The 27,876-nt window shown below is 41.9% G+C and overlaps 2 protein-coding genes and 1 non-coding gene across 5 annotated transcripts in view; all 3 read right to left on the bottom strand.

Annotated features, from left to right (window-relative positions):
• The window catches only part of LOC112321601 (uncharacterized), a 95,185-nt gene extending 88,507 nt beyond the window's left edge, over window positions 1–6,678 (bottom strand). The window contains exon 1 of the mRNA XM_053930456.1: window positions 6,602–6,678. The gene's annotated coding sequence lies outside the window, so the exon portion shown is untranslated. The remainder of the gene's footprint in view (window positions 1–6,601) is intronic.
• LOC123480062 (uncharacterized) lies at window positions 34–23,828 on the bottom strand. 3 transcript variants are annotated; one of them, XM_053930459.2, is made up of 9 exons: window positions 23,800–23,828; window positions 13,729–13,839; window positions 12,893–13,003; window positions 12,561–12,580; window positions 11,914–12,017; window positions 11,179–11,244; window positions 6,692–6,740; window positions 6,433–6,562; window positions 34–204 (listed from the first exon to the last, which is right to left on the bottom strand). In XM_053930459.2, exons 3-9 carry the CDS (start codon window positions 12,967–12,969, stop codon window positions 135–137), a joined length of 516 nt encoding a protein of 171 aa, XP_053786434.2. In that variant the 5' UTR covers window positions 12,970–13,003; window positions 13,729–13,839; window positions 23,800–23,828; the 3' UTR covers window positions 34–134. The 3 variants fall into 3 exon arrangements, with proteins under 3 accessions (XP_053786434.2, XP_071078355.1, XP_071078354.1); XM_071222254.1 differs by lacking the exons at window positions 34–204; window positions 6,692–6,740 and having other exon boundaries at window positions 3,547–6,562; XM_071222253.1 differs by lacking the exons at window positions 34–204; window positions 6,433–6,562; window positions 6,692–6,740 and adding an exon at window positions 8,492–9,533.
• On the bottom strand, window positions 22,562–22,753 carry LOC112320879 (U2 spliceosomal RNA). Its single transcript, XR_002976454.2, has one exon. It is a non-coding gene; the product is annotated as a U2 spliceosomal RNA (small nuclear RNA).
• Window positions 23,829–27,876: the final 4,048 nt, after the last annotated feature.

The following is a 27,876-nucleotide window of genomic DNA, read 5'->3' as shown; positions in this document are numbered from 1 at the left end:
GTTTTTTGAAGAAATTGACAAGTCTCCTAATACATCTGTAGAAGTAACATGCAATTTTGCCCACTTCTCTATTCCACAGGAGCAGTTCCTCATGCTGACTGTCATGTGGACTTGGCCTCACCAGGTCTGGCCCCTTATTCTGCAGGCCCTGTTTCTCGTCCTTTTGGGCAGGGGCTCTGCCAATAGGTCCAAATGGCAGTTGAGCTACTGGGATAGAGACTATGATGAGTGCTTCATTTCAATGACATGTCCAGGGTGGAATGGGTCTGGGTGCTGCTCCTGCTGGAGGAACAGTGCTAACAACACTGTCACCAGAATTCAGAGCTCTGCAGGGAACTGTCTAGGAGCCTGATGCTCCCTGCACTTGGGCCTACTGTTGCAACTGCTTTCAAGAACATGCAGAGCAAAAGAGCTTTTGTTGCCCAAAAAGGAGGCTTCTGCTTTTCTATGCTGCCAAATCTTTAGTGGCTACTATTTGCCTGGAGTGTGTGCATGTGTGCATTTGCATGTGTGCAAGTGGTTCTGATATTTTTTAGCAATGTAGATGCAGGTCAAATCCCTCCTTTCAGAACTTGGTCTGCCTGCTGTGTGAGAGACTGGGCAATGTACTTCAATCTCACCCAGTTCTGCACTCTGTGGAAAGGAAAGGTGGACTTTCTGAGAAGAATACCAGCTGCTTCAGGATGGGGACAGACGTTTAAGAGTGACATGACCTCCACACTGGGAACTCTGAGATTTGAATGCTGATTCTCACTCTCATGTCATATATTCTTAAGTCTGAGCTGGTCCTTTAAACCCTCTGCAAGTTCTTAAGTCAGACTTTTATTCATGGAAAAGTCCTTGATTCTCTAGTTAAACCTCCAGAACCCATTCTTGATAGAAATTAATTACTCAAAGATGAAATGACGTAAGTTATCACCTTGAACAACAGATGCATACCGATAAAATTCATTAAATGTCAAAGTATTTAACAAATCATGTAAGAGACAAAGGAATCCAGTTAAGTCCCAGAACTAAGGTTCTCACTAGGATATAATTTCACACCCTCAAAACCCCCTAAATATTATCACATTACACAAATCACTGCCATGATCACTTATTCATTCATAAAATATTTGTGAGCTTATACTGTAGGAGAGGGCACACATTGTTAAGATGTATATACAGACTGGTGTCCTGACAACATGGTTTGTAAATGCTCATTTGAAATAACAACATCCTGGGGCTTGGTGGGAGAACCCTGGTCAGTAGTGGGCAAAAAGTGTGGTGGAGTTTGCAGTGGGTGGCACGGTGGGAGGGGGTGCACATTAAATAGTGGCCCATGGAGACCAATGGAAAATGGGGACTAACTGGAGAAGCACTGCAGTGGAAAGCACTGCTGTTAGTGGAGCTCCCAAGTTGAGGGGGCATCTCTAGACCATGCAGGCTGGAGAGGCCCCAGCCTTGGGCAAAGCCCCAGAAGCCATGTGCTAGAGTTTGCACCCAAGATGCCTTTCTTGTCCTACATGGATGCCAAGGTGACTCTCCAGTACCTGACCCCAGGTGCTGAACCCTCCCATAGGACCTTGCTTTGGGAGCTCACAGTGACTGTTGGTGACCTGCTTATTGGATTCACTGCTGAGGACTGTCCTGCAAAGTTCTGCCATCTCCTTGCTCAAGCAGTTTTCTATAGATGTGCAGACCATACAGTCTTTTGTGCCTTCTTTCTTGCCAAGTCTCAGCTTGAAGAGGGTGGTTGAGGCCAGAAGGTTGCCCTGTGTTTGGCAGTGCACCCTTTCTTAGCCTCACAAATTTTGCCACAGTTGCCACATTATTGGGGTCCTAATTGTTTGTACTGACCCTTGGGCACTCCCTGACTTCTTGGATTAACTGGTGCTTCACTGTTGACCACTGCAGAATATAAAACTGAGCTAAGGTTGAAGAAATAATACAATGAAGTAACAAATTGAGTTGCATGTTCTCCATATCAAAAAATGTTATAAAAGTCTTGTTGGGGTCCCCAGCAATCCCAATAAAGGTAATTAAGTGGTCATATTTTGCACTAAAGACTCAATAAAACACATTCCAGAATAAACTATTGGATTGAGAGCTGTAACAAATCGAATTGCTCTTCACAACAGTGTTTTCAATGCCTTAGTGTACCAGAAGTAGTATATCTATGCCAACTCATTCTCCCTCTTGTCATTTGGTTCCTGGTGAAAACCATTGGAAATCCTCCTGGTGCAGATTTCCTGGCTTTGGAAGGAAGTCCATCTCTGTGTACATATTATAATTTCTCTCAGTGAGTGACTGAATAAAGTAGAGGTTTTGTGAGAATTGTGAAATAAGAAACAGCAGCGGGAAACACAGTAAAGTGTTCCAAATGTGAGGTAAGAAGAGTAAAATACTGAGTGGATTTGTGGAAACATCTATTCAGATACTTCAGAGATAGTAGAAATTTCCAATAAAAAGTTGTGGTGACTCTCATGGAGTAAGGTGTTTGGACTCAGAGTCACAGATCTCTTCAACAGAACGTGGGAGCCACATTACCACTTCCATTTTTGAATGCACAACTGGTACAGTCAGTAAAGCTTATCGAGTCCCTGTAAGACTCTTGGGAGATGTAATCATCAGTTTGTATGCACTATGTAAAGTCTTAACAAACCATAGGTTTCTATCATTGTAGTTGAGACACTTTCCTCCAGAGCCTAAAACAAGTCATTACCAACACCGAGGAGCTTGGGGACTTTACTTCTTTTATGGTTGGTCACAGAGGACAAAACCTATGGTTGAGTTTACCATCCAGCTAATTAGTGAAAGAGTTAATTTCTGGATGATGAGAAATTTTTATGGTGACTATATTGGCCTAGTAATAAAGAGTCTACAGATACATGCTTCTGCATGAACGTAGGTGAAGAACATGGTGGAAAGACCCTGACCAAGTATCAGTTTGTTAGAGCTTTGTCCCTATATACCAAGCTTGTGGGTTCAGTCCCCAGACAGGGCACATATGAGAACTGAGCAATGAAAGCATAATTCAGTAGAACAAATCAATGTTTTTGTCTTTCTATTGTTCTCTCTCTCAAATAAACAAACAAATCATAAAAAAAGAGAGAGAGAGAGAGAGAGAGAGAGAAGGAGATGATGGCCAAGTAGTGTAATCTGAGCCCACTTGATTTACACCCGAGCATAGATTTAGCATTGAGAGTACCTAGCCATATGGACATCATGGCCTCTTGGTAGGATATATCCTCTCTATTCTGTCAACCTCTAGTTTTGCCCTCTTTCAAACCATTCTCTACCTATGTGAAGCCTGGATGATCTTTTGAAAATGTAAGTATAAAGTCTTTAATTAAATACTTACATAGGTTTCCTGTGGCCTTTAGAAATAACACCAAAATCCTTAGTATGTCCTTTAGGCCCTCGGTGATATGACTTTTGCTTTTCTTCACGTCTCTCCTTTCATCCCATCTATCTGGTCACACTTTATCATTGTCTTTGGACCATGCTCTTTAACAGGAGCTTACAGTTGTGGTGTGCCTTGTGCCCTAAAGTTTTCTTCTGGAATAGTTGAAAGAGTGTTGATACTACTTTCAGGCATCTCCCATGTTTCCACTGTCCTCCTCTCTGCTCCATCATTTACACATTTCATGAAATGATACAATCTTACCCACCATGAGAAGTTTTTGGATCTCGTTCAGCATGGAAGCTGAGCATAGTCAGCAACACAATACTGATGAAAAGTGCTTTAAGCAGTAGGCATTTGTTTGTATCAAAACATAAGCACTCCACAGGTGGATGGTCCCAGAATAGAATTCAGCTGCTCAATGACATGAAGGTAGGCTTTTTGCTCTTCACTGTTCACTGATGGTCACAACTGCTGCCGGACATCAGGTGACAACAGCTCCCAGGATAAATTGGGGGAAAAGTCTGCTCCCTACTGTTCTTATCGGGCAAGAAAATTCTGCCTCAGAAATCAGCTATGAGAATCTCTTACACGAGCCCCAGGCCAAAACTGTGCCAACAGTAAGGGATATGGTGCACTTTGCTATGAAACCGCTACTGAAGAGGCTGCTTCTGTGCACCAGGAAGAGGTCTGAGAATGGCCAGTGGAAGGAGTTTGATCCTGATCTTCCTGTTTATACCATGAACATGGATGGCCCTGTAATTATTTCTGTATGGAATTGTGGAGAAAAGGTATCCTGCCATCCAGGGAGATCATTCCCAATTTATCTGTAAGATCTTGAACTACTCTGTCCATTATGGTCACCATTAGCCACCTAACTTTTCAAAATTAACATTTCATGAATTAAAATTGAGTGAATATTCAAATTCAGCTTGAGTTGGCAGTTTGATTATTCTTTGTGGTTTACTGGGCAGTTTCGGCTTGGTTTATAGACCTGCTCATATTAATTAAAAATAAATGTGAATCAAAAGCTAGGAAATGTGTCTCCACTCAGAGCAAGACAGAAACATGAGGATGACTGCCTTTGGATGATCCAGTCTCATATCTGTATGGATATACAGGAAGAGTCTTCATTTTACACAGCATGCTCTCTTTTGAAATACTCACCTAGAGATTGCCTTCAAAATCTCTCTTTTTGCTTAAAGTTTTTGACATGTTGGTTTTAATTTTAATTCCAGGTTGTTTCAGAATCACTGAACTGTGGCCCTGCAGTAAGACTAGGAATGTTTACCTCATTTCCATACAACTGTGTCCCAGTGGAAATGAGGCAGGATAGGGAGAACCTAGGAAAATTCCCGGTTAAGTGGAATGGGGAAACTGAGCCAAGAAAATTTTAAAAGGTAAAACAATTTGAAAACCGTACAGGAAGCTTGTGAATTACAAGACCTTCTTTTTCCTAACCAAGGACACTTGAGACCACATGGTTTTTACCTCTGATCCCTAACAGGATAATACATAGCTCTAATCCCTGTCCCTAAGAGCCAGAACACAGACCCAGTTAATGCCATTTGTGCCACCTAAACCCAAGGATGAAAGAAGTCTGGGGAATAATAACAAAAATCCAATTAAGCTCAGACAGATCCAAGATAAAAGTAGAACAGTAAAGCAGACCAAAAGAAAACCCCAAATTCCACCATGCACTCCTTTAGATGCATTAGCATATTAAAAATGCACAAGGAAAGCTAATATATATATACAACTGAACACCTCCTAGAATATTCTCACCTGCAGAGAGAAAAACTCTCTAGACAAAGGGCCGGAGTGGGATCCCTCAAGAGCATTCCCATGCATCTTCTCAGGCCTGAACGTTTTACTTCCTCCTAAACTAAAGGTCCCTGTGAGACTTGCAACCAGGGGAGCATCTGGCAGCAGCAGCTCATCCTGGGCTTATATCTGATTCTGTGTCTGGCTTCCCCGTGAAGTCAAGGCAGCCCTGCCTTGGCTCCCTTCTTTTCTATAAACTTTGTAGGAAACCAAAGAAGAGCAACACATATGCTCTCTCCTGTTGCTTCCCATGGTCTAAGTCCTTCCTTTGTTCCACTGTCCTTGACTTTAATATGTATACTTTAAAAAGCACCTGAACTTTTGTTGTGAAATACTTGCTTTATGAAGTCAAGAACCCACACACTACAAGCCAGCCTGGGACAAACCACCCCAGTCCTGGGCCAGCTCAGTAACACAGACATAGCATATTCTTAAGTTGAATTTGTTTGGTGTGTTAAATCCTGGGCTCAAAAAGAAGATTGAGTGTGTAAGAGTTGACTGGAGGAGGTTCTTTTGTATTATTTTAGTTACATCCAAAGAAATGTTCTTCCATCCCTAGTGATTTTAAGTATTGGTAATAGCTACACTAGTGGTTTTTGTTGCTCAAATAGTTTATCAACCTAAACATTGAGGAAAGCAGAATATAACCCAGTAAGTAATTTTGGCTTTTAACGAAGCGATTTCAAGATATAAAATGGAACTTTAAAGACTCTTAGGTGTAATAAATAAAATATTTCATTTTACTATGTTATTTTGAACACATGATACTTTAAAAAAACCAGAAAATATAGTAAGCAAAAAGGAAAAGATAGTCACCTGTAGAAGTCCCACTTTCTAAAGTTCACTAGCGTAACATTTTGGTGTATACATTTCCAAATTTGCTTTTACCATTAATTTGTATCTGTGTAAGTATCCTAAAATCTAAGTCTGTTTTAGGTATTATTTTTAAACTATATTGAATAGTAAGCATTTTCCAAAATCCAGCATATATATGTACTGAATTATATTTTCCATGAGTGCGTATTATGTACAGTTTTAATTAACAATTTTAATTGTTTACAGTATTTTATTGAGTGAAATGTATTTTATATAAACAGTGTGATATTGTTGAAAATTATCCTTTTTGTTACTATAAATATGTAGTTGGGTTGTATTCCTCTCATATATTTAGGATAAAGTTTAGAACTTCTAAGAGAACAAGATAAAAGGCCCAAAAAAGACACCTCCATCCTGGCTTTAGGTACAGCTTCAGGCCAGGCAAGGCCAGGGTGGGGCCTCTAGCTGGACCAGGCATGAGCCCTTCAGCAGGTCCCTCCTGTGGCTGTGCATTGCTTTGAAGATCTGGAGGTGGATCTGGAGGAGCAAGAGAAGAACAGATTGACAAACACATACCTGATTTTTCCTTGCCTTTCCAGAGGGAACGGTGGCTCTGTCCTTAGGTGAACTCCTGGCCATGCACTTCCACTCCCAAGATCATCTTACCAACTTCTGTTCCCTCATCTTCCAGGGATGCTGCAGTTGTCTCTAGGTTCTACCAAAAAAACCCCAAAGAAGGGTTTTTTTTTTTTAACAGCGCCTTAACAGCGCCTGGCACAGGTGCTGTTAAGTATGGAATGCCCTACACCAAGGCCTGCTTCAGATGGAACAAGGGGAAACATAGGGGTTGGCTGAACCCCTGAACCTGGCCTGGCCATGTTCTCACTGTAGAAGCAAAGGCCCTGGGGAGAGGAATTGGGCAGCAGAGCTAGAGTCTGGAATTCTACGATGTCCTCCCAGGGCAACCTTTTTTGGGACAGGGCCTCTGTGCATGCCCATGCTGAGCCAGGCGACAGCCCAATGCCAACCCCAACCTCTGTGATTCTGTCCTGGGAGGAGCAGGATGGGCAATGAAGCGGATTTAGCATTGAGACCCTGTATCTTAACTTTCCAATGACATTTCTTCTCAAGGTCTATACACTGCCCACCCAAAGCCTTCATGCACCTGTTCATCTGGACTGAGGTTGGAGGTAGATTGCTGAGCATGCTCTCACCACATCTCTTATTTGGAGCCTGGGGTGGTGTTGAGGTGAGGTGGCTCCGAAGAGGGACAGGTCGAACGGTAGTGGACTGTGGTGGGTTAGGGATGCTAGGGCAAAATGCAGCCCAGACTCTGTCCGGTTCTGTGAGGACAGGAGCCCCATCCACAGTTCTCTGTTCTGTCCCCTTGGGGTTGAAGACACCAGAGCTCAGGCCTCCCTTGGGAATCAGATCTGTAAGACCTCATTGTTGCCAGACCCTCCCTGCCAGAGCCAGTGTGGTCTCTACACAGGGGGTCTTCCTTCTGGACCCAAACACCACCCACCTTTTTATCTGATCCCTTGGTGAGTTTCCACTGTCATTATAAGCAGGTAGGCCTTCAGGTGTGAAGACCTTGACTGTATCAGATCTAATGGATAGAGGACAGGACCTGCAAACGATATCTATTGTGACTTGATACATTGAGTAGAACTGAGTCCCTGGGATTGTGTCTGCTTCATTCACTGAGTTATGCTGAGTGCCTCTAGTAGGGTCTACTTGTGATAGGTGCTTCACACACATTGTCAAATAAAGGAAGTCCAACCAGAACCATCCCAGATATCTGAGTGGCCCTGGGGACCCCTCCTATCCCCAGAGATTCTTAATGTGGCAATACTAAAGTCAAGGGCAAAGATCAGCACAGTGCTTTCCTGAACTTCTTGGCAGATTGTTTTCCACTTGCTTTTCCACACTCAGAAATGCCACAGGCCATGATGGGTAAGGCAGGAGGTGAATTTTCATGGTGGACACACACACACACACACACACAAAACAACAAAAAACAACTGCCATGAACAGCCACAGCACATCCAGAAGCCCTGTATGCAGAGCCAGGTGCCAGGTAAGACCTACCTGGATTGTCCCCACCATAGTCCCTGTGAGAACATTGAATTTTGTCCTCTGTCAGCCAACATTTCCAAGAAACAAATTGAGGCTCAGAGATACGTGGTGACATTTTTATGACACAGCTAGCCGAGGGCTGAATCACAGCTGTGCTGAGAAGGGGGCACGTGCTCACTGAATTAGCAGATCATCCAGGAGCATTTGGGCTCCAGTGAAGGCTGGGTGCACGGACCTGAAGGTGATGAGGTGGGAGATATTTCCACACAGGAAAGCTGCAGCCACAAAAACCACCACCTTCTTCAGCGGGCCTCCCTGGAGGGCCCACACTTTGAAGGATTCACGTAAGTTAAGCATGCACTCAGCTGCACCCTGGGTGGGACCAGGACAGGCATCCCATCAGTGGCATCACCATGAATCATCAGGAGTACTGAGGTCAGGAGCTCACCTGAAACTCCCAGCTCCTCAGGGACATGTGCAAGAGAAGGGTCAGGAGTATTTATACTGTATAAAGTTTAATCAATAGGTTTTAAAGTACCATCTAAGTTTGGAGGATGGGGCTGTTGATACAATTTTTACTTTCTAGGCAATTTTTGCAGAGGAATACGGGACTTTCCATATGAAGACTCTCTATGGATAGCTTTGTATCAGTGAGACCTCAACAGCATCCTCATTAGAAAGATGAAATCACACAGGTTTGGGGATGTAAAATGGCTGCTCAAGGACACTCATGTCAGAACTGAGAACTCTCCAAACCTAGGGATGCGTGACATTACCTCTTAGTTACCCGAAACTTACCTGTTCCTGACATGGATGGAAATGGTATGGGAAACACCGTTACTCCCAACTAGGGAATTGTGTACAAAATGGATAAACACAGCCTAGGAAATCCAGTGACTTTGGAAATGACACTATTTTCCCCTTGTTTTACATTGAAGGGCATTTTGAGATGCAGAAACTGCACAGGGCAAATGCCTGGTGACACCTGACTGGAGAAACTGGTCACCAGGCAGGAGTCTGAGCAGATGACTCAGGTAGGTCCAATCCCTGTGCATGGAGACAAGCTGACAGGTGAGTCAAGGGACTCTGGGGGCAAATGAAAACCAAGGAACACTGGGATTGCCTTGGACACATTGAAATCAGATTGGTCAATTTTTTTCTTTTTTTAATTTGTTGTTCAGTTACAGTTGTCTCTGGTTCCCCACATTGCTGTAAATTTAAGGGAATGAGAAACACACTGGCCAGGCTGGGTGGAAGGCAGCAGCCGTCATCACAAAAGTTCTGTTGGCACTGACATGCTACAGACTTTCCATTTTGGAATATGGATCCAGCTGTTAAAATTTAACCTGTGTATGTCCTTCCAGCTGAGGAGAGTACAGGTAGACAGTGTGGTCTTGAGTGTCACCCAAGTTCCATGACTTTGAAACCCCTAGAATGTGAAAACATACCCATAGCTCAGTATGTCTGTAAGCAGGCTGTTAAGGTTAAGAGAATTCAGTGATATGGGTCTTAGCCCAATATGACCAGTGACCTTAGAAGAGGAAGGGAGGACACATGGAACCACAGAGAGGATCCCATGTGACAGTTAGAAGACGGCCATGTACGAACAAGGGGAAGAGCCGTCAAAAGGATCTAGCCCTGCCGACACCCTCTCGTCCAACTCTTCTTCTCTGGAATTGTGAAAAATTAACTGTCCGCTCTATACATCACGCAGTGGGGCCCTATGTCATGGCTGACCTGGCAAACTTTTACCCCACTCGGACGCACTTAAGTGATCCCGGCAGCACTGCTGACAGGGCACCAGTAGTGAATGACACCATGTCCACCAGCACTGAGAGGCTGCATCGCTGTGGCAAACCACCTCCACTATTGTAGAAGGTCTGCAAGACTGCTGATCTCACTACTGTGCAGAATATCTGGGGCAAGTAGTTTAAAAAGAACAAAAGCTTTCAAAAAAGATCAAGAAAAACATAAGTATGTTTTTGATCTACTGTGACAAATTTTCCTAATATTCCTATTAATGCAAGTATTATCTTTTTATCCTCGCTAGTAGCTGGAGGGAGAAGTGGAGGATCAGAATCCTTTGTACATGGCAAAATGGGACAATACACATAAAGCCACAGGAGGTTTCTGGGGCTGCCCCAGATTGAGTCAGGTTATGGGCACTAGAACGTTATCTTGGGGTCACAGGTGTGGATATCATTCTGGGCTAGTCTCATCTCAGCTGGGCACTGGCTGTTGTCAGTGGCCTGATGCACCTTCCTCTCTTCAAGAGAGGTAGAGTACTTGACCCGTTCACCGGGTCCTTCAGGGTGTCTTCGTTGAAACTGTACAAAGGCAAACCCCGTACCAGGCCAGTAGGCATCAGGAACCCTCCAACCTACCTGTGGCTCTGCCTTACGGCAATCCTGACAAACTGAGACAGCAAGGACTTTCCTGGTTGCCCTGCTGAAGTTGAAGCAGAACCGAATAATGTCAAAGTCCGAATCAATGAATGGCTAAACAATGTGGAAACTACCTCCTTCATGAGGTATTATTAAGATGAATAAGGTCACATCTCCTAACCTGGCCAGATTAGAATGGTTTTCACTGGTCTGTGAACAGAAAGGTTACAGGGAAATAATCCAACATTTTAATTACTGCACATTTTTGTGTACAAAACCCCCTAACCCAGTGTAATCATGTGGAAGATCTGGAGGTCTTTAAGGACAGTGGACATGACTGCTTCACCAGAAACTTGGGGAAGGTAGGAAAAAAAAAAAAGAGCAAAATGAGTGTTCACATAGTCTACTGTGAAGTGCAACATATTTATTTCTCCAATGCTCCTTCAAATATATGAGGAGTGTCTTTTTCCTCCAATGTGGCTGGTGGTAGAAGTGGAGGTCCAGATTCCCATGTGCATGGGATACTGGGACACTTTATAAAGAGCACTGGGAGGGCCCTGAGAAACCCATCTCCATATTGGAGCTTGGCCCTCTCAGGTCATCTTGGGTTCCTGGCTGTGAAGAATCCCCTGGCCCAGCTCTCACTTTAGACCAGTACTGGATGGTGGTGTCGGCCTGGTGCACCTGTACCTTGAACGTGCAGATGCTATAATGGGACTCGTGCACCAGCTCCTGGACAATGTCATCATGGGAGATCTGCAAAGAGAGAGCTAGATACTGAGCCAGTAGGCATCAGGAACCTTCCACCCAATCTGTGGTCCTGTGTCATGCAGACCTAGCAAACTAGCACAGTCTATCAGGACGCAGTGAGGCCGTTCCCTGTCTTACTGCTGAAATCACAGCAGAATGGCATCATGTCAAGTTGTAACAACAGTAAAAGGCTGAATCACTAAGGAAAATTCCCTTCTTTATAGGATAACATGGAGATGAGTAAGGCCGCAGCTCCTGACCTGGCTGGCTGAGAATGGTGTGTGCTCTGTGAGATGTCAAGTTACAGACAAGCATATCAAATATGTTAATCCCTGCAATGTTTGTTTGTTGCTTTATGAAAATCCTCCTCTATGGGTGATGACGTATAGACCTGAAGAGGTTTAAGGCCAGTAGAGCTGACTACTCCACCGGATACATGTTACAGGTCAGTAAACAAAGCAAACAAGCAAAATGAGAATAGCAAGAAGTGTTTTCCTCTATGATTCTAACAAATGTAAGGAATGGACTTCTACCCTACCAGAAACCTGGTTAGTAGAATTGCAGGTACGGATTAATTTGGGAGTGGGCATATGAAAACCTCGAAGCCCCAGATCTGAATCTGGGTTATTATCCCACCCAGTCATCTCGTGTCTATGGGTGTGGGTCCCCTCTCACCTCTGACAGGCACTGGACAGTGTCCCTGCCCTGGCGCTCTTCTCTCTTATAGCGGTTCATGGCACAAGTGAACCCATCAGCCAACTCCTCCCTGAAGTCAAGTTCTGCAAAGAACAAGTCCATTGTCAGCCCAGGTGTGGTCAGAGGCCAGTATGGGCATTGCCATGGGGGGAGATTCCAACCACATATTCCGCTCCCCATGTCAGGCAGTCCTTAAACAAGTAATTAAGGTGAAGTGAATTCAGTGATGTGGGTCTTACCCCAATATGACAAGTGTCCTTAAAACAGAAGGGGAGGACACATGCAAGCACAGAGAGGATTCTGTGTGACACAGAGTCAGAATATGGCCATGTATGAGCATGGGAGAAACCCCTCAGAAGGAATCCATGCTGGGGACACCCTCACTTGTAACTCGTCGTCTCTGGAATTGTAAAAACTTAAGTGTCTGCTCTATACACCACGCAGTGGGGTCCTACATTATAGCAGTTGCAGCAAACTTAGAGTCACTCGGACAGACTTAAGTGATCCCGGCAGCACCGCTGACATGGCTCCAGCAGTGAATGACCCCATGTCCGCCAGCACTGACAGGCTGCATCGCTCTGGAGAACAACCTCCATTGTTGGAGAAGGTCTGCAAGGACAGTCTACCTGAGCGCTCTGTGGGATATCTGGGGAAGGTAGTTAGAAAAAGAAAAAACAGACATATGAACAAGATCAAGAAAAATACAACTCTCTTGTGGTCTGCTGTGAAATAAAACAACATGTGATTCCTAATATTCTTACTAATACCAGTATATTCTTTCAACCCTCACTTGGAGGGAGAAGTGAAGGTCCTGAGACCTTTGTACATGGGACTGTGGGACTCTGTAGGAAAACCCATTTCAGGTCTCTGGGGGAGCCCCCAGATTCAGGCTGGTCCTGGGCACAAGAATGTAAACTCAGGGTCATGGGGGTAGATACCCTTCTGAGCCAGTTCTCACCTCAGTGCGGCACTGGCTCTTGTCAGTGGCCTGATACACCTTCCCCTCTTGGATGGAGGTAGAGCAGCTGAACCCATTCATCAGGTCCCCGATGCTGTCTCTGCTGAAATTCTACAAAGACAAACCCCAAACCGGGCCAGAAGGCATCAGGAACCCTCCCATCAACCTGTGGTTCTGTCTTATGGCAGCCCTGGCAAGCTGATACAGTCTACAAGACACAACGAGGATGTTCCTGGCAGCCCTGCTGAAGCAGCAGCAGAATTGAATAATGTCAAAGTCCAAATTCAGTGAATGACTGAACACTGAGGAAACCACCCCTTTACGAGATATTATGGAGATGACTAAGGTCACATCTCCTAACCTGGCCAGATTACAACAGTTTGCCCTGATCAGTGAATGAACAGTTGCAGGGAAACAATCGAACATCTTACTTTTTCCTCATTTTTGTGTACAACATCCCCTGACCAGTGTGATAATGTGCAAGTTTTGGAGGTCTACAAGGACAGTGGAGATGACTGCTCTACCTGAAACTTGGGGCAGGTAGTAAAAACAACAAAAACAGCAAAATGTAAGTGGTCACGTAGCCTACTGTGAAGTGCAACATATTTTTGCCCTCTAATATTCCTTCAAGTATGTGAGCAGTGTCTTTTTCCCTACCAATGTAGTTGGTGGGAAAAGGGGAGGTCCAGATTTCTATGTGCATGGGATTGTGGGAACTCTATAAAAGGCACTGGGAGGGCTGTACATAACCCATCCCCATATTTGAACCTAGATCTTGGCCCTCTCAGGTCATCTTGGGTTCCTGGGTTTGAATAATTCCCCGGCCCAGCTCTCACCTGAGACCAGCATCAGATGGTGGTGTTGGCCTGAAGCACCTGCGCCCTGTCCCGGTAGATGGTGTAGTGGGCATAGTGGAGCAGCTTGTGCACGTCACCGTCATGGGAGCTCTGCAAAGAGAGAGCTGGGTACTGAGTCAGAAGGCATCAGGAACCTTCCACCCAATCTGTGGTCCTGTGTCATGCAGACCGAGCAAACTAGCACACAGTCTATCAGGACGCAGTGAAGCCGTTCCCTGTCTTACTGCTGAAATCACAGCAGAATGGCATCATGTCAAGTTGTAACAACAGTAAAAGGCTGAATCACTAAGGAAAATTCCCTTCTTTATAGGATAACATGGAGATGAGTAAGGCCGCAGCTCCTGACCTGGCTGGCTGAGAATGGTGTGTGCTCTGTGAGATGTCAAGTCATAGACAAACGTATCAAGTATGTTAATCCCTGCAATGTTTGTTTGTTGCTTTATGAAAACCCCCCTCTATGTGTGATGACGTGTAGACTTGAAGAGGGTCAAAGCCAGTAGAGCTGAGTACTCCACAGGATACATATTACAGGTTGTTAAACAATATAAAAAAACCAAAATTTGAATAGCAAGAATTTTTTTTTATAGTTCTAACATATGTGAGGACAGTATTTCTACCCTAAAAGAAACCTGGTTAGTAAGGTTGCAAGTACGGATTAATTTGGGAGTGCGCATGTGAAAATCTCGAGGCTCCAGATTGGAATCTGGGGTATGGTTACACCTGTCATCTCAGGGTCCTGAGTGTGAGTCCGCTCTCACCGCAGACTGGTAGTGGACAGTGCCTCTGGCCTGGTTCACTTGTCCCTTGCCGCAGTTGAAGGCATAAACGAACTCTTCAGCCAACTCCCCTACGATTTCATCATTGGAGTTCTGGAAAAACTGATTCTAGTACTGAGACAAGTACAGTCATGGACGGGTTGGGGCATTGCCACTAGGGGAGACTCCCACAATTACTGCTCCCCACAGTTAGCAGGCAGAGAGGCACCTGAAAACACCTCTAGTCAGGGAAGGAATGGAATGACACCTTTAGGACCCAGTGAGTAGAGGACTTTGGTCCGCAGCACTCACCTTTCCATCCTGCCAGGAAGCACCTGGGGAATGGACAGGACAGTCTCTTCAGGCTTCTAGCACCTAACACCCATCTTGGACCCAGAATGGGCACCCCTCATCCTGATTCCCTCACACCCCCACACATACATACATGCAGGAAGAGGGGTAAGTGGTGTGGTGTGGCCCAAGTGGGACCCCAGTGGGGGCTGGTCTGGATGGACCTGGCCTGGGTTGCCCACTGTTACCTGAGGGTATATCTTGCCAGGTGGTGGGGGGTGTTGATGACGAAGGCTCTTACACTAACGTCTAAAGCAAGACAAACATTTCTCACTTTGGGCTTTCTTTAGCCTAGAGCCTCGAAAAAGAGGGAACAAACACAGAGACATCTCAGTCTCCTGACTGTGTGCAATGAAGTGACTTGGACAGGAACATGTCTCTAGAATGTGGGTGCCACATTACCAGAGTTGTAAACTCTCTTGTGGGTCTGCCACAGAGGAAGTGAGGTCAACCTCTTCAAGGTAATATGACCCGAATCCCTTCCTCCAATCAGAGCCTCCCAAAGTCCCCACGGGCTGTTGAGCTCTCACCAGCCTCTCCCATGTCATCTCGTACCTGTACACTGATGTCTAACACAGTCCCCTCCACAGTTCCCTGGGCATGTATCACGTCCTTGGCTTGGGGGAGAAAGCCGAGTTCAGAACTCCTTTTTCTTACCAGTTTTGTGTCCTGAGGAAGCCTTTGTGCTTTTCAGGGCCTCCCCAGTCTCCCAACCTGCACAATGAGGATGAGGCTACACACCATTTCCTAAGGGCATCCTAAGGTGTGAATGAGATAATGTCTCTTAATGCCTGTGGGCTGACATCCCTTGAATCGGATGCAGAAAAACAGAGGTAGAAGAGTTACAAGAATAAGTGGGGCACACCGTGGAAGACCAATCTAAACAAGCCTAAGGTCATGCTTCGGAGCTTCAGAACTCAGTGCCCACCTTGGCCTCATTTTCAGGTATGTACCTTATGGGGATGAAATCACTGGAAATTCATGTATTGTCCTCCACCTGCCAAAAACCTGCCTGCAGTCTTTTGTTCAACATAGAAGCAAATCAAGTGCCTAAAGTTGTTCATTGTGTTGGGAACCCTCAGTGGCTTCTAGTGAAACTGAAACCGCAAGAGCTGGAGTTCATGCTACCTGTCACATACTGCACCCAAGAAGCAGAGACAGGGATTGAATCTTTATGGGCTTTATTAAGATGGCTGGCAATCTGAGAAGGCGGGTGTGTACTCTTAAGGGACAGTCCTACACTTCCTCTCAAGCCAGCCTTTTTATACAACAGAGAACAAAGGGCTCTAGTGGTTTCAAAATTCAGGGAAAATTAGATTAAAATAACGGCAGGATTTTCGCCCTGGGTGGTTAGTTGTGCAGGGGCTGGGTGGGCAGTCGTCTGTCTCTCCCTGGAACACAATGGCTCCTATGCCTGCAGCTGAGCCCCAGGGCGTGGTCTGCTGTCTCTGCCGGGGGTGGTAGCTGCAGTACCTGCAGCTCCTGAAACAATAGCTGTAACATACGAATTACCTACTAGGCTTATTAACTATTTACCTTAAACTAAAATGGAGTCCTCTATCATTCCTCCACTGTTAGCTTTAAAATATCTTATTCTATAAGGTCACTTGGCTTGAAAATTTAGAATCCTTTAAATTCTTCACATCCATGGCTATGTCTTAAAAGGAGGTAGTATACAGCTGCATGATCCCCTAATACAGATCCTCTAACTTGTCCTAGTTCTTGACTACAGCACTGATGGCTTGTGAGGTGGCACTGAAAGCTTTTGCCATGGCGCGGGCCAGTCTACTTATTTGTACATTCAAATAGGTTACCATGGCTGGTATTACAAATATGGTTAAAGACACATATTCAGCGGGGCTAAAAAGGTGTAAATCACTGTTACAATCAGGTGCAAGGGGGCTTCTGAGGCATAAACACCAGCAGTCTTCCCAGAGAGCATTGTCCCCCAGAACTGTTTGCTGGAACATAGGGATAAACAGTCCTTCCACATATTAGAAGCCATCCTGTGGGCAATTTAATGGGAGCAAAAGCAAAAGATACATCAGTGGTGGTGATGCAATTCATGTTCACACCTTCTGAGAGCACCAAACTGACACCAAAAAAAATACAAAGGATTGTTAAGAAAATATTATGAATAACTATATGCCCACAAATTGGACAACCTGGATAAAATGAATAAATTCCTAGAAACATACAATTTTCCAAATAAAATCAGAAAGAATCAGAGAATCTGAATACCACTTCGTTTATACTAGGTGTAATCTGTCTAATCAAAAAACTCCCAACAAACAAAAGCCCTAGACTAGATGGCTTTACATGTAAATATTTACAAACATTCCAAAAAGAACTAACACCTCTCCTTTTCAAACTATTTCCAAACTTGAAGAGCAAGAAAGACTCCCAAAGTCATTTTATGAGACCAGTAGTATCCTAACTCCAAAGCCAGACAAAGAGAAATAAAAAAGAAACCCCACAAGACTGTAAGCCAATAGCACTGATGAATATAGATGCTGAAATCCTCAACAAAGTATTAGCAAACCAAATACAGCAATGCAGCAAATAGATCATACACCATGATTAAGTGCTATTTATCCCAAGAAGGCAAGGTTGGTACATTTGTAAATCAATAAATGGGATTCACCACATAAACATAATTAAGGATAAAAACCACATGATCCTATCAACAGTTGCAGAAAAAGCACTGGATGAAATCCAGCACCCATTTATGATAAAAACTCTCAGCCAATTGGGAATAGAGGGAACATACCTAAACATATTAAAGATCATAAATGACAAACCTAATGCCAACATCATACTCACTGGGCAAAACCTCAAAGTGTTCCCCTGACAATACGCACAAGACAAGGATGTCCACTTTCACTTCCCTTACTCAACATGGTACTGGACTCCTAACCACAGCAAGTAGAGAAGAAGGAGAAATGAAAGGCATCCACATTCGAAAGGAAGAAGTCAAACTGTCTTTATTTGCAGATGACATGATATTCTACATAGAGAACCCTGAAGATTCCAGGAAGAAACTACTAGAACAGATAAACACACTCAGCAAAATAGCAGCATACAAACTAAACATCCAAAAAAGCTGCATTTCTGTGTGTCAATAATGAACTCTTGGTAAGGGAAATTAAGAAAACAATCCCATTCACAATTGCTTTAAAATAAATAAAACACCTAGGAATAAATCTAATCAAGGATGCAAAAGACCTGGTCTAGGAAAATTATAAGCCACTGAAGAAAGAAATTGAAGAAGATACAAATAAGTGGAAGCACATACCATGTACAAGGATAGGAAGAATTAACACTGTTAAATGTCCATGATACCCAAAGCAATCTACAGACTCAACACAATTCCTATTAAGATTCCAATGCCTTTTTTCACACAACTAGAACAAATATTTCAAAAATTTATATGGAAGCACAGAAGGCCCCGCATAGCAACAGTGATCCTGCGAAAGAAGAACCAAGTTGGAAGAATCATACTACTTAATATTAAACTACACTACAAGGCCATAGTAATCACAACAGTATGGTACTGGCATAAAAACAGAAACATAGTTCCATGGAACAGAGTTGAGATCCCAGAAATGAAACCACAATTTTATAGTCTGTTAATATTTGACAGAGAAAGCAAGCACATATGATGGGCTAAAGATAGTTCACTTAATAAATGGTATTGGAAAAATGGACAGATATGTGCAGAGAGATGAAACTACAAGACCATCTTACACCACACACAAGAATAAATTCAAAGTGGATAAAGACTTTGTTACAACCGAAACCATAACAAATCCCAGAAGAAAACGTAGGCAATAAAATCTCACGCACTGCTCATGGCAATATTTTATCTGATATACCGAATCCAGCACAAATAACACCACTTTTTCATTACAAAATCTTTTATTGCAAAATCGTAACCATGTAATTCTGTAACATAACAGTATCATACTCAAGCATACCCTGTGATGTTTTAGGTGAAATATTCAAATTAAAACTATAAATTCTCACATCCATATTATCACCCTACCAACCACACTGAAGCAGGTTTTACCTCTGCTGGATCCTGTATATCCTCAAGCAATGGAACCAAAAGAAAAAATAAACAAATGGGACTACATCAAACTAAAAAGTTTTTGCACAGCAAAGAAAACCATCAAAAAATAAAAAAGACAAACCACAGAAAGGACGAATTTATAGGCTGATACATCTGATAAGGGCTTAATATCCAAAATGTATTAATTTATAAAAACATGGGGGAATGCTAGAGGGAGGGGAATACAGGGGGGAGGGGAATAAAGGAGAGAAAAAATGGGACAACTGTAATAGCATAATCAAAAATTATATTTAAAAATACATTTGCTCATTAAAAAGTCAACTCCTTTTAAAACAAGCTATGAACATAAAATTTTATTCTATTTATTCCAATCCACACGCCTCATACCTGCTTCTCGAAAGTTGTACGTCAAACAACACCCCAAACAATTGTTATGTGGATGGTTCCACATGTGGGGAATCTTTGCTTTTCACAGTTTTCACTGTGCAGGATTCCAGTGACCATGGTTTCGTTAAATAACACCAGTTTCCCAACAACACAGTTCAGACCTCAGTACCACCATACATTAACTATGAGTAACTACATAAAGTACCAACTTTGCTATTTCTTCAGTCTAGAAATCACTATGCAAGTAAGAGTTGGGCATACTACAGTGACCAACCGCTTCACATCCTTCAGTCTGTCTGATGATGAGTCACTGCGCGTCTGTCACTCAGTTCACTTAGACAGCAAAGCATGTAGCAGTGCTGCCTCCTTGTCTAACAGTGGGAAGTAAAGCCATGCGACATTCTATAAAAATAGCCAGAAAAGAAAATCAGCCAACAGAGGAATGTGCAGGAAAGAAACAAAAACTGGTAATGCTGGAAGTGAAACATAAATCAAATGGAAATGGTTATAGAAGAAATACCCCACCATGTGAATGCTAGAGACTCTAGAGGAGCAGCCAGAGGAACTTTGCGAAGGTGAGTTTATGTACGGAAAAGAGGAAAGTAACTGTGAAGAAAGGATGACAATGCTCCAGAGGAAGTGGAAAACTTCAGAATAAACTCTCAGAGAGATTTCCTAACAGTGAAAGCACGAAGGAGGAAACACTGGAAGCTGATCCTAACTCAGGAGTATGAGAATTCACCAAAGCATAGAAGATATGCTGTGCTGCATCACAAGCTGTATGATCAGAAGAAAAAGGCGTGCGTTGTTCAAACTGCACTTGGGAAATTTATACAGAAACAAAACACTAATTCTTCATGTCGCTAGTGTTTAAAGTACAGTATACTAAACAAATATAAGTTTGCTATTTTATTATTTCCTATACACTGTAACCACAAGAAGAGTTTTTAACCACTTAGCAAACATTTTCAAATGTCACAGAATGCTCATAATTTATCTCCCTTAGTTGGACTCATTTGAAGTTTCAGTTTGAATCGTCATTTTTGCCACCCCAGACTAATGTGCCGAGGGAGAACAGCCTGTATAGTAAGGATATATTATTTAATGATATTATCAACAGCAAGCGTTTACCAAGAGCATCCCGGTTCCTAACTAACCTAGAAAAATGCACTCGGCCTGTTACTGAAGACTCAAGACAGAAATACTCTGGCCTGCTGCACTTCAGCTCTTCTGTTATTTACTCCCCAGGCTCCACGTTATGATCTACGCGTGCAAATCTCTTCCATTACTACTCCCCAGTGCGGATCATATCCAAGTGTCTTCATCTCGAAGGTGGGAAAACAAAATCATGTCGTCCAACCTTTGTGTTAAAGTGCTAGGGAAAGCCAGGCTTACGAGACAGAGTGGCATGCCTCGCATGGCACAGTTAATCAATCAGGAGCAACAGGGGCATTAAAAGACAGTTCTCGTTCCAGCATACACAATGATGCTTACTTCTGAAGAGGCTAATTAGGTTTTATTTTCCACCCACATGATTACACAGACCTACTAGCAGAGAAAAAATATTCCATATTTTTTGAGACTCTCATTACTTAGACATTTTAACTCATCTGCATTCAGAGCTCTCTTGTAACACCAGTAGAACTCAGTAAGAAATTTTAAAACATTTCATGCTTCAGTGTATCCTGATGGGATATTGGGACGCAAAATGGACTTCGGGTAAAAACTAAGAAAATGTGAGTATCCTATAGACTTCAGTTAATAATGCATACGTATTGGTTCGTTAATAGTGACAAAAGTCCCACACTAATGTTGGACAGTACAGGAAACTGAGTATAAGGTAGAAGGGAATTCACAACTTTCCTGTAAATCTAAAACCATTGTACAATAAAGATTCCTTTAAAGACCTATTGCACATACTCTTTATCTAACACTAATGTTTTATTAGTGTTGGGATATAATGAAATTTTTGAATCACAGGTACTGTATGTACTACTTTCTATTCCCTAGAGTGGTGTTCTTTCGGCTACACCCTGAGCAATCTGCTAGGAAGTGTGAAAGCCACTCTCTAGTAAGAGGCCTGATTTGAGGAATACTCCAAAGTTCCTCAAAACAGAGAGAGCACTAAACTGAGGGTAAAACAAAACCTGCATTCTAATACTGAATTAGTAACCAACTATGTAAAACATTTCATTTCTTTAAGCCTCAGTTTTCTCATCTGCAAAATAACAGGACCCAAGTATGTTTCAGCTTAACAGTCTCAATCCAACTTGAATTTCTTCCCAAAATGTTTCTTCTACTAAAAGTAAAACATATGATTTAGACAATGACATTAAAATACAATGCTTTAATAAGGATCAAATTCTATTTGTCAGTTTTTTTTCTCTTTCTGGCCTATTATCAAACTACTGTATTTTTATCAAGAGTATTCTGACTTAAAATCTAACTCACCTCATTTTACATTTCAAGCTATATCGCATTTATTTCACAAATACACAGGTACTGTGTACCTCCCTGACTACCAAGAAGCAAACAATACAAAACATAGCTAATAAAAAATATAATTTAAAACTAGTTTCAAAACACAGTCCAAAGTTTTTCTGCACTCATCTGTCTACCAATTCGATAACAATGTCAATGAATTAAAGAATGGAAAATGGACAAATGTAATCATTTTAAATTCACCAGGGCAAATTTTTAGCAACAGTTTCCAAACAAATTCCAGTTGTTTAAAAAAGCTTAATTACCTGCCCAAAATACTTTCTTTTTAATTATTCTAAGTTTCAAATTTCATAAAACCAAAGACAGAATTAAACTGCAACAATAAGACTAAATATAAACTGGAAAATGCAGATTTCCTCTGTAAAATATAATCTAAATAGTAATCTAGCAGCAACTTCCTCAGAATATACATTTGACATCCAAAATGACTAAACATGGTTAAAAAAAAGTATCTTCCATTAATATCATCTACTATTTGGTCTTTTCAAAGTATCTTCACACTCTGTCATATGTTTAATGTTAGACAATAATCATGTTTAAATGAACAATACAATCCATAAAATGAAAAGTATCAATCAAATTAAAATGCACCATTTTATTACTACAATTTCAAGAACCTACAGGTACTAAGTACAATTCTTAAGAAGTTATGGCTCCATCACAAGCACACTCGATTTTAAACATCAAGTACATTAACTGAAGTTGTAACACGAAAAGGTCACTTTTCTTTGCTTCCCCCTTCCCCAAGGGGCGCACCCTTCCCAGAAGTACTGCAATACCTGCTACAGGCGCGGAGTGGACCGAGCAAGCTCCTATTCCATCTCCCAGCTCCAAAATTCCATTTAATATAATGTCCTCGGACAGAGGACATATCAGATATTAAACTGATTAAGAACAGATACTACACTTAATCTCAGCTGAAAGGCCGGGAAACAATGAAAGGCCACTTTTTAAAATAACCCTTGCTTTATTAGTTGCTCTAACCCGAAGTATACTGAAATATTTCCCCAAAGCTAACATCGTTGAAAATCTTACCTTTGACACCTGCGCAATAATAAAGATGAGATTTAAGACAATTTTTCAGTAAGATGTATGTAGACTGTACCCTTAGGGATTACACCTTGAAAGTACCGATCACAATACACTGAAGCCTTCCATTTCAGCACATAATCTGAAAAGTGTTTTTATTATGCAGTGAGAGCGTGAAATATTAAATCACACTGTTCTATAATCTGGTTTCCAAAGGTCCGAGGTATTAATATTTTTAAGGATTAAAACATTTTTTATATTTTATAAATGGTCAAATTTCTAAAGCCTCATCGTTAAAACTTGCTCTCAAAGTCCGTGCTCATAGGAAACTAAATACTGTATACAGGAATTAAGCAGCTTATCTAAGAAACCACTTTTATTCAGTTAGCTTTCCTTTTCTTCTGAGCTTTTGTTTGCATTGTAGTTTTCAACTTAATGGGGGGAAAAAAGCAACATGCATTAAATCAGGTAAGAATGGTCATCTTTCCGTTATTACAAAGAGCAACAGTCCTCTCCTCCTCTACCCATGTCAAGGACAGTCCAGGGGATGTGGACCTCCACTTGACCAGGGATGCTCGGTAAGAAGACACCTCCGCGCGCACTGGAGGTTCAGACCCGCCCACCTCCTGCCATCCCACTTTCCTCCCACTCCGCCTTCCAACTAAGATTCGGACAGGCACCCACGGGACCCTGCGAATGCGCTAGCGTCAACCCGCCCCAGGCTCGCGAACGCGCGGCCGACGCGCGAGCACGACCCGTTGCCACCAACGGCCGCCCCGGGACCTCGGCGCGCCGGACCCTCCCCAATTCGGGGCTTCTCTCTGCAAGGAGCCCGCCGTCTGAGAAGGCGCACTCTGGCTTCACCCACATGGTCAGCGCCCAGCTGCCAGCAGCAGACGGAGGGGCAGAGCCCGGTCGAAGTGGGAAATCATTTAGCCCGGCCCGGAAACCGACCTGTGGAGACCGCCATCTTCTCCTGCACCCCGACGCAGCCGTCTTCACGCACGGCGACGTTGAGCGTCCCTGTCGGGAGCTCGCCGACCCGCCCGCCACGCAGCTTCTGTTCTCGCGTAACCACGGACCCCGCCCTCTGCAGCCGGTGCTTCAGCTTGGTGGGGAAGTGGAAAGGGAGCTTTTCTGCCCTGTTGGCAGCTTTCCGAGATTCTATTATTCAAAGTGAAACGTTAAACAAAGAGTTGTTTGGAAGGCAAAGCCGAGTCAATCACCATGATATAAAGCAAAGACAAGGAGAAAATACCTTTTAAAAACATGTGTTATGGAGCTAGGTAAGCTAAGACAGCCTATCTTGAGAAGTGCTGGAAGGGAGAATATGCACAGATTTTCAAACTCTTGGTGTAAAGTTTTATGCACCCAGTAGTTTGCCATGTATAATGCGCACTTTGTTGTCCACATTTTTCAGGGAAAAATAAGGCTGTGCATTATACAGGGATAGTACCTGAAATAGCATGTGTCTGTTCTTGTGTTTTGTAGTATTCGTTCCATAACATTACTTGTACCATAACATGTTCAAAAGTAAATGCTAAAATTCCTTTCTAATACAAAAAACAGGTATCTATAAGGAAAGATTTTTTTCCCCTGAAAGCTTGACCTAAAACGTGGGTGCACATTATACACAGCAAAATATGGTCCGTATAAAACATCTCATTAAGAAAGTAAAAAAGAAGGAAATCTTACCATTTTGCCACAGCATGGATGGACGTGGAAAGCATTATTAGTTAATTACATCAGAGAAAAGGCAAATACCATAGGATGTCACTCATGTGGAATGCAATGAACGAAATAAAAACAGACTCATACATACAGAGAATAGAATGACAGCTGTCACAGGGGAGGGGAGTTTGGGGGCTGGATGAAGACGGTGAAGGGATTAAGCAAAACAAAAAAACCTTCATAGACACAGACAATAGTACAGTGATTGTCAGAGGGAAAGGGGGGCGAGGGAGGTAAAGAAGATAAAGCAGAAGTAAAGTGTGATGGACAGCGACTTGATTTGGGATAATGAACACATAATACAATATACAAGTGATGTATTATACAATTATGCCCTTGAAACTTATATACCAGTAACTATTTTTGAAATTTTACCTTTTTTATCTTCAACTGAGAGTATTTTTACATTGCTTTTTAGAGAGGGGGAAGAGACAGAGGAAGGGAGAGAGATTCATCAATGAGAAAGAGAAACATTGATTGGTTGCCTCCTGCCCGTGCTTGGACCAGGGATCCTTGGTGTCTGATCTGGGATCAAACCCATGACCTAGGTGTATGCCCTGACCAGGAATCGAATCCACAACCTTTCAGTTACAGGACAATGCTCTAACCAAGTGAGCCATACAGGCCTAGGCCATATGTAATTTTATTAACCAATGTCACACCAGTAGTTCCTAAAAATTTTTAAAATAAATTTTAAAGGGAAATAAAAAATGTTTTATATAGATTAAATATTGAAATGAAAATGTTGTTTATATATTGAATTAGAGTACATTATTAAAATAAAAGCCCAAACGAAATATGGGCATTGACAATTCTGTGTTGAAAAATGATTCAAAAGAGTTGAAAAAAAATGTCAAGAGACCCTAAGAATTCAACCAAATTATTTCATTTGTATTTTCCTTTTGAGATATGCATACTAGAGAAAAAATTAAAATCCACATATAAATCTGAATAGTGGTTACAAAGAATATGAAACAAAATTTCTAAGTAACTAGGAGGAATTATGTGCTTAAAAAGCAGAGATTTTACAGCCTTAGTATGAAACATTTGAACCCATAGAGAAATTTTGGTTGCCTTTAAAATTAGACAGAGGTAAGACAGGCCAGTAACACAGGACAAGTATAATAAGGAAACAGACAAATAGATGACAAAAATGGCTGAGCAATTTACAGCCAGACACAAAAGGCCACCTCCCCAGACATAATATCCAGGCCTCAGTTATATTTCAGCTCCAGGCCCAGAAAAGCAGCAAAATCAGATAGGCAATGCCATGACCAGCTGCAATGACAAACGACCACCTACTCTGGTATTACTGTAAAACAGTCAGGGGGAGCAATGAGTGGTCTCCCCCATTGGAGCAATAAGATTTACTTACGCAGCAATAAGATTCTAATATACTCTCCCAATTTACTGTGATTGAACACTGGCTAATCTTATAAATATTGTTTCAGTAATCATTATTATACACTTCTCACAAATGTCCAACCCAATTGCTCCTGGATATTGATGAAGCTCTATTAACATATATTTATTATTTTATTAGGGCAGACTGATGGATAATGGCAAGTGTAAATATTAGCCCTCCACCTCCCCCCTAAAAATCAAATTTAACACCTGGCAAACCATTCCCCAGATTCAGTTCTACTTTACAAACTGTAAATATTTTCTTAGGACATGCTTACATTTTAATTACACAATACATAAATATTTTCTTTACATTTTGTAAAAAAGACTTACCAAGTTGGCAGTAATCTTATCATCTTTCTACGTGTTGTTCTTTGAAGAGTAAATTACAGTAAACGAGAGGAAGTCAGATTTCGTGAAACATGAAGAACAAAATGTTCAATTTTTGCTTACTTTTAATAGTATGTTAAGCAACAAGGCTCAGTGACAATGAGGGAAAAGTATGGTTGAAAATTGCTTTAAATATCTTGGGAGACAATCAAGAAACAGAAGTAATCAGAAAAAAATAGATGAGGAACAAAATCACAGAAATAAAAAATAAAACTAATAAAGTTCTGATCAATATTGGAATGTAATTGCAGAAAAAAAGTGGTTCAGAAGATATCTGGTGTTAGACAGGAGCCATCAAAGAACAACTGTGGAAACAAAACCTAGTATGTATGGGGTTAAAAGCACAGGGCAAGGGGCAATGTGAAAACCTCGAGGATACAGTAGAGGCAGTGAAGGCCAAGGTGATCAAAGAGTATAGATCTCCCCATTGTTTTCCCAGCACGGCTTACTCAAGTCATGAGTATACAATGAAGAAAGATGATAGATTTGGAGCCAGAGACACTACGTCCAACAATTTGTTTACTTGTGACCTTACAAAAGGCATTTAATCCCTATTTTATCATCAGTAAAATGAGGGTAACTTTAAGATTTATACTTAACACACTTAACATAGTCTGGCACATCAAATGTGCATCATAAATGGTTGCCCTTAGCCCTGGTTGGGCAGCTCCTTTGGTTGGAGCATCATCCTGATGCGCCAAAGCTGCAGGTTCGGTCCCCAGTAAGGGCACAAAGAAGAATCAACCAATGAATGCAAAAATGGGTAGACAACAAATCAATGTCTGTCTGTCTGTCTCTCTCACAAATCAATAAAATAAAACAGCAAATAAATGGTTGCAATTATTATTATGATTAAAACCTAGGAGAAAGCTATTCTTTTTATTTAGGCAAATACTTTTTATAGGAATTTTGTCTTTTCCTCTTGGCTCTGACTTCGAGGAAATGCAAAGCTGAATCTCTAGTAAATATGGTATATAATGTATGTACTGAATTCAGCTCTCAGTTCCCTTCTTTCCTATTTTTCTCTTATATTTCATACGTGTTTGCTTCCTTATTATGACATTTAATATATATATATATATATGTAAATTATATAAAATAACACAAATTTTCTTCTTTTAGAAAGATAGTGTTAATAAATTTTTAAAATCCTACTTATAGGTTTTTGATTTCTCTATAATCACTACATGACGGGTTCTTGGTATGTGTCATTTTATACTCCTATCCTATGCAAAAAATGTCCTATCATATGTTCTAGTGGAAGCACCCTAATATTTTTCTCAAACAAGCGTGGTCAAGCTGTAACATGTAAAACACTTCCTGTATTCTTTGTAGTATTATTTACAATGGCCAAGATATGGAAGCAACCACCTAAGTGTCCATTGATAGATGAATGGATAAAGAAAAGTTGTGCATATGTACAATGGAATATGACTTAGCCATGAAAAAGAATTAATCATCTGCAACAACAAGGATGGACCTAGAAGTTATTATGCTAAATGAAAT

The sequence above is a fragment of the Desmodus rotundus genome, chromosome 8, assembly GCF_022682495.2.
Source record: "Desmodus rotundus isolate HL8 chromosome 8, HLdesRot8A.1, whole genome shotgun sequence".
Taxonomy (NCBI): domain Eukaryota; kingdom Metazoa; phylum Chordata; class Mammalia; order Chiroptera; family Phyllostomidae; genus Desmodus; species Desmodus rotundus.
Note: the sequence above shows the minus strand (reverse complement) of the source record. Positions and strands in the feature narration are given on the sequence as shown.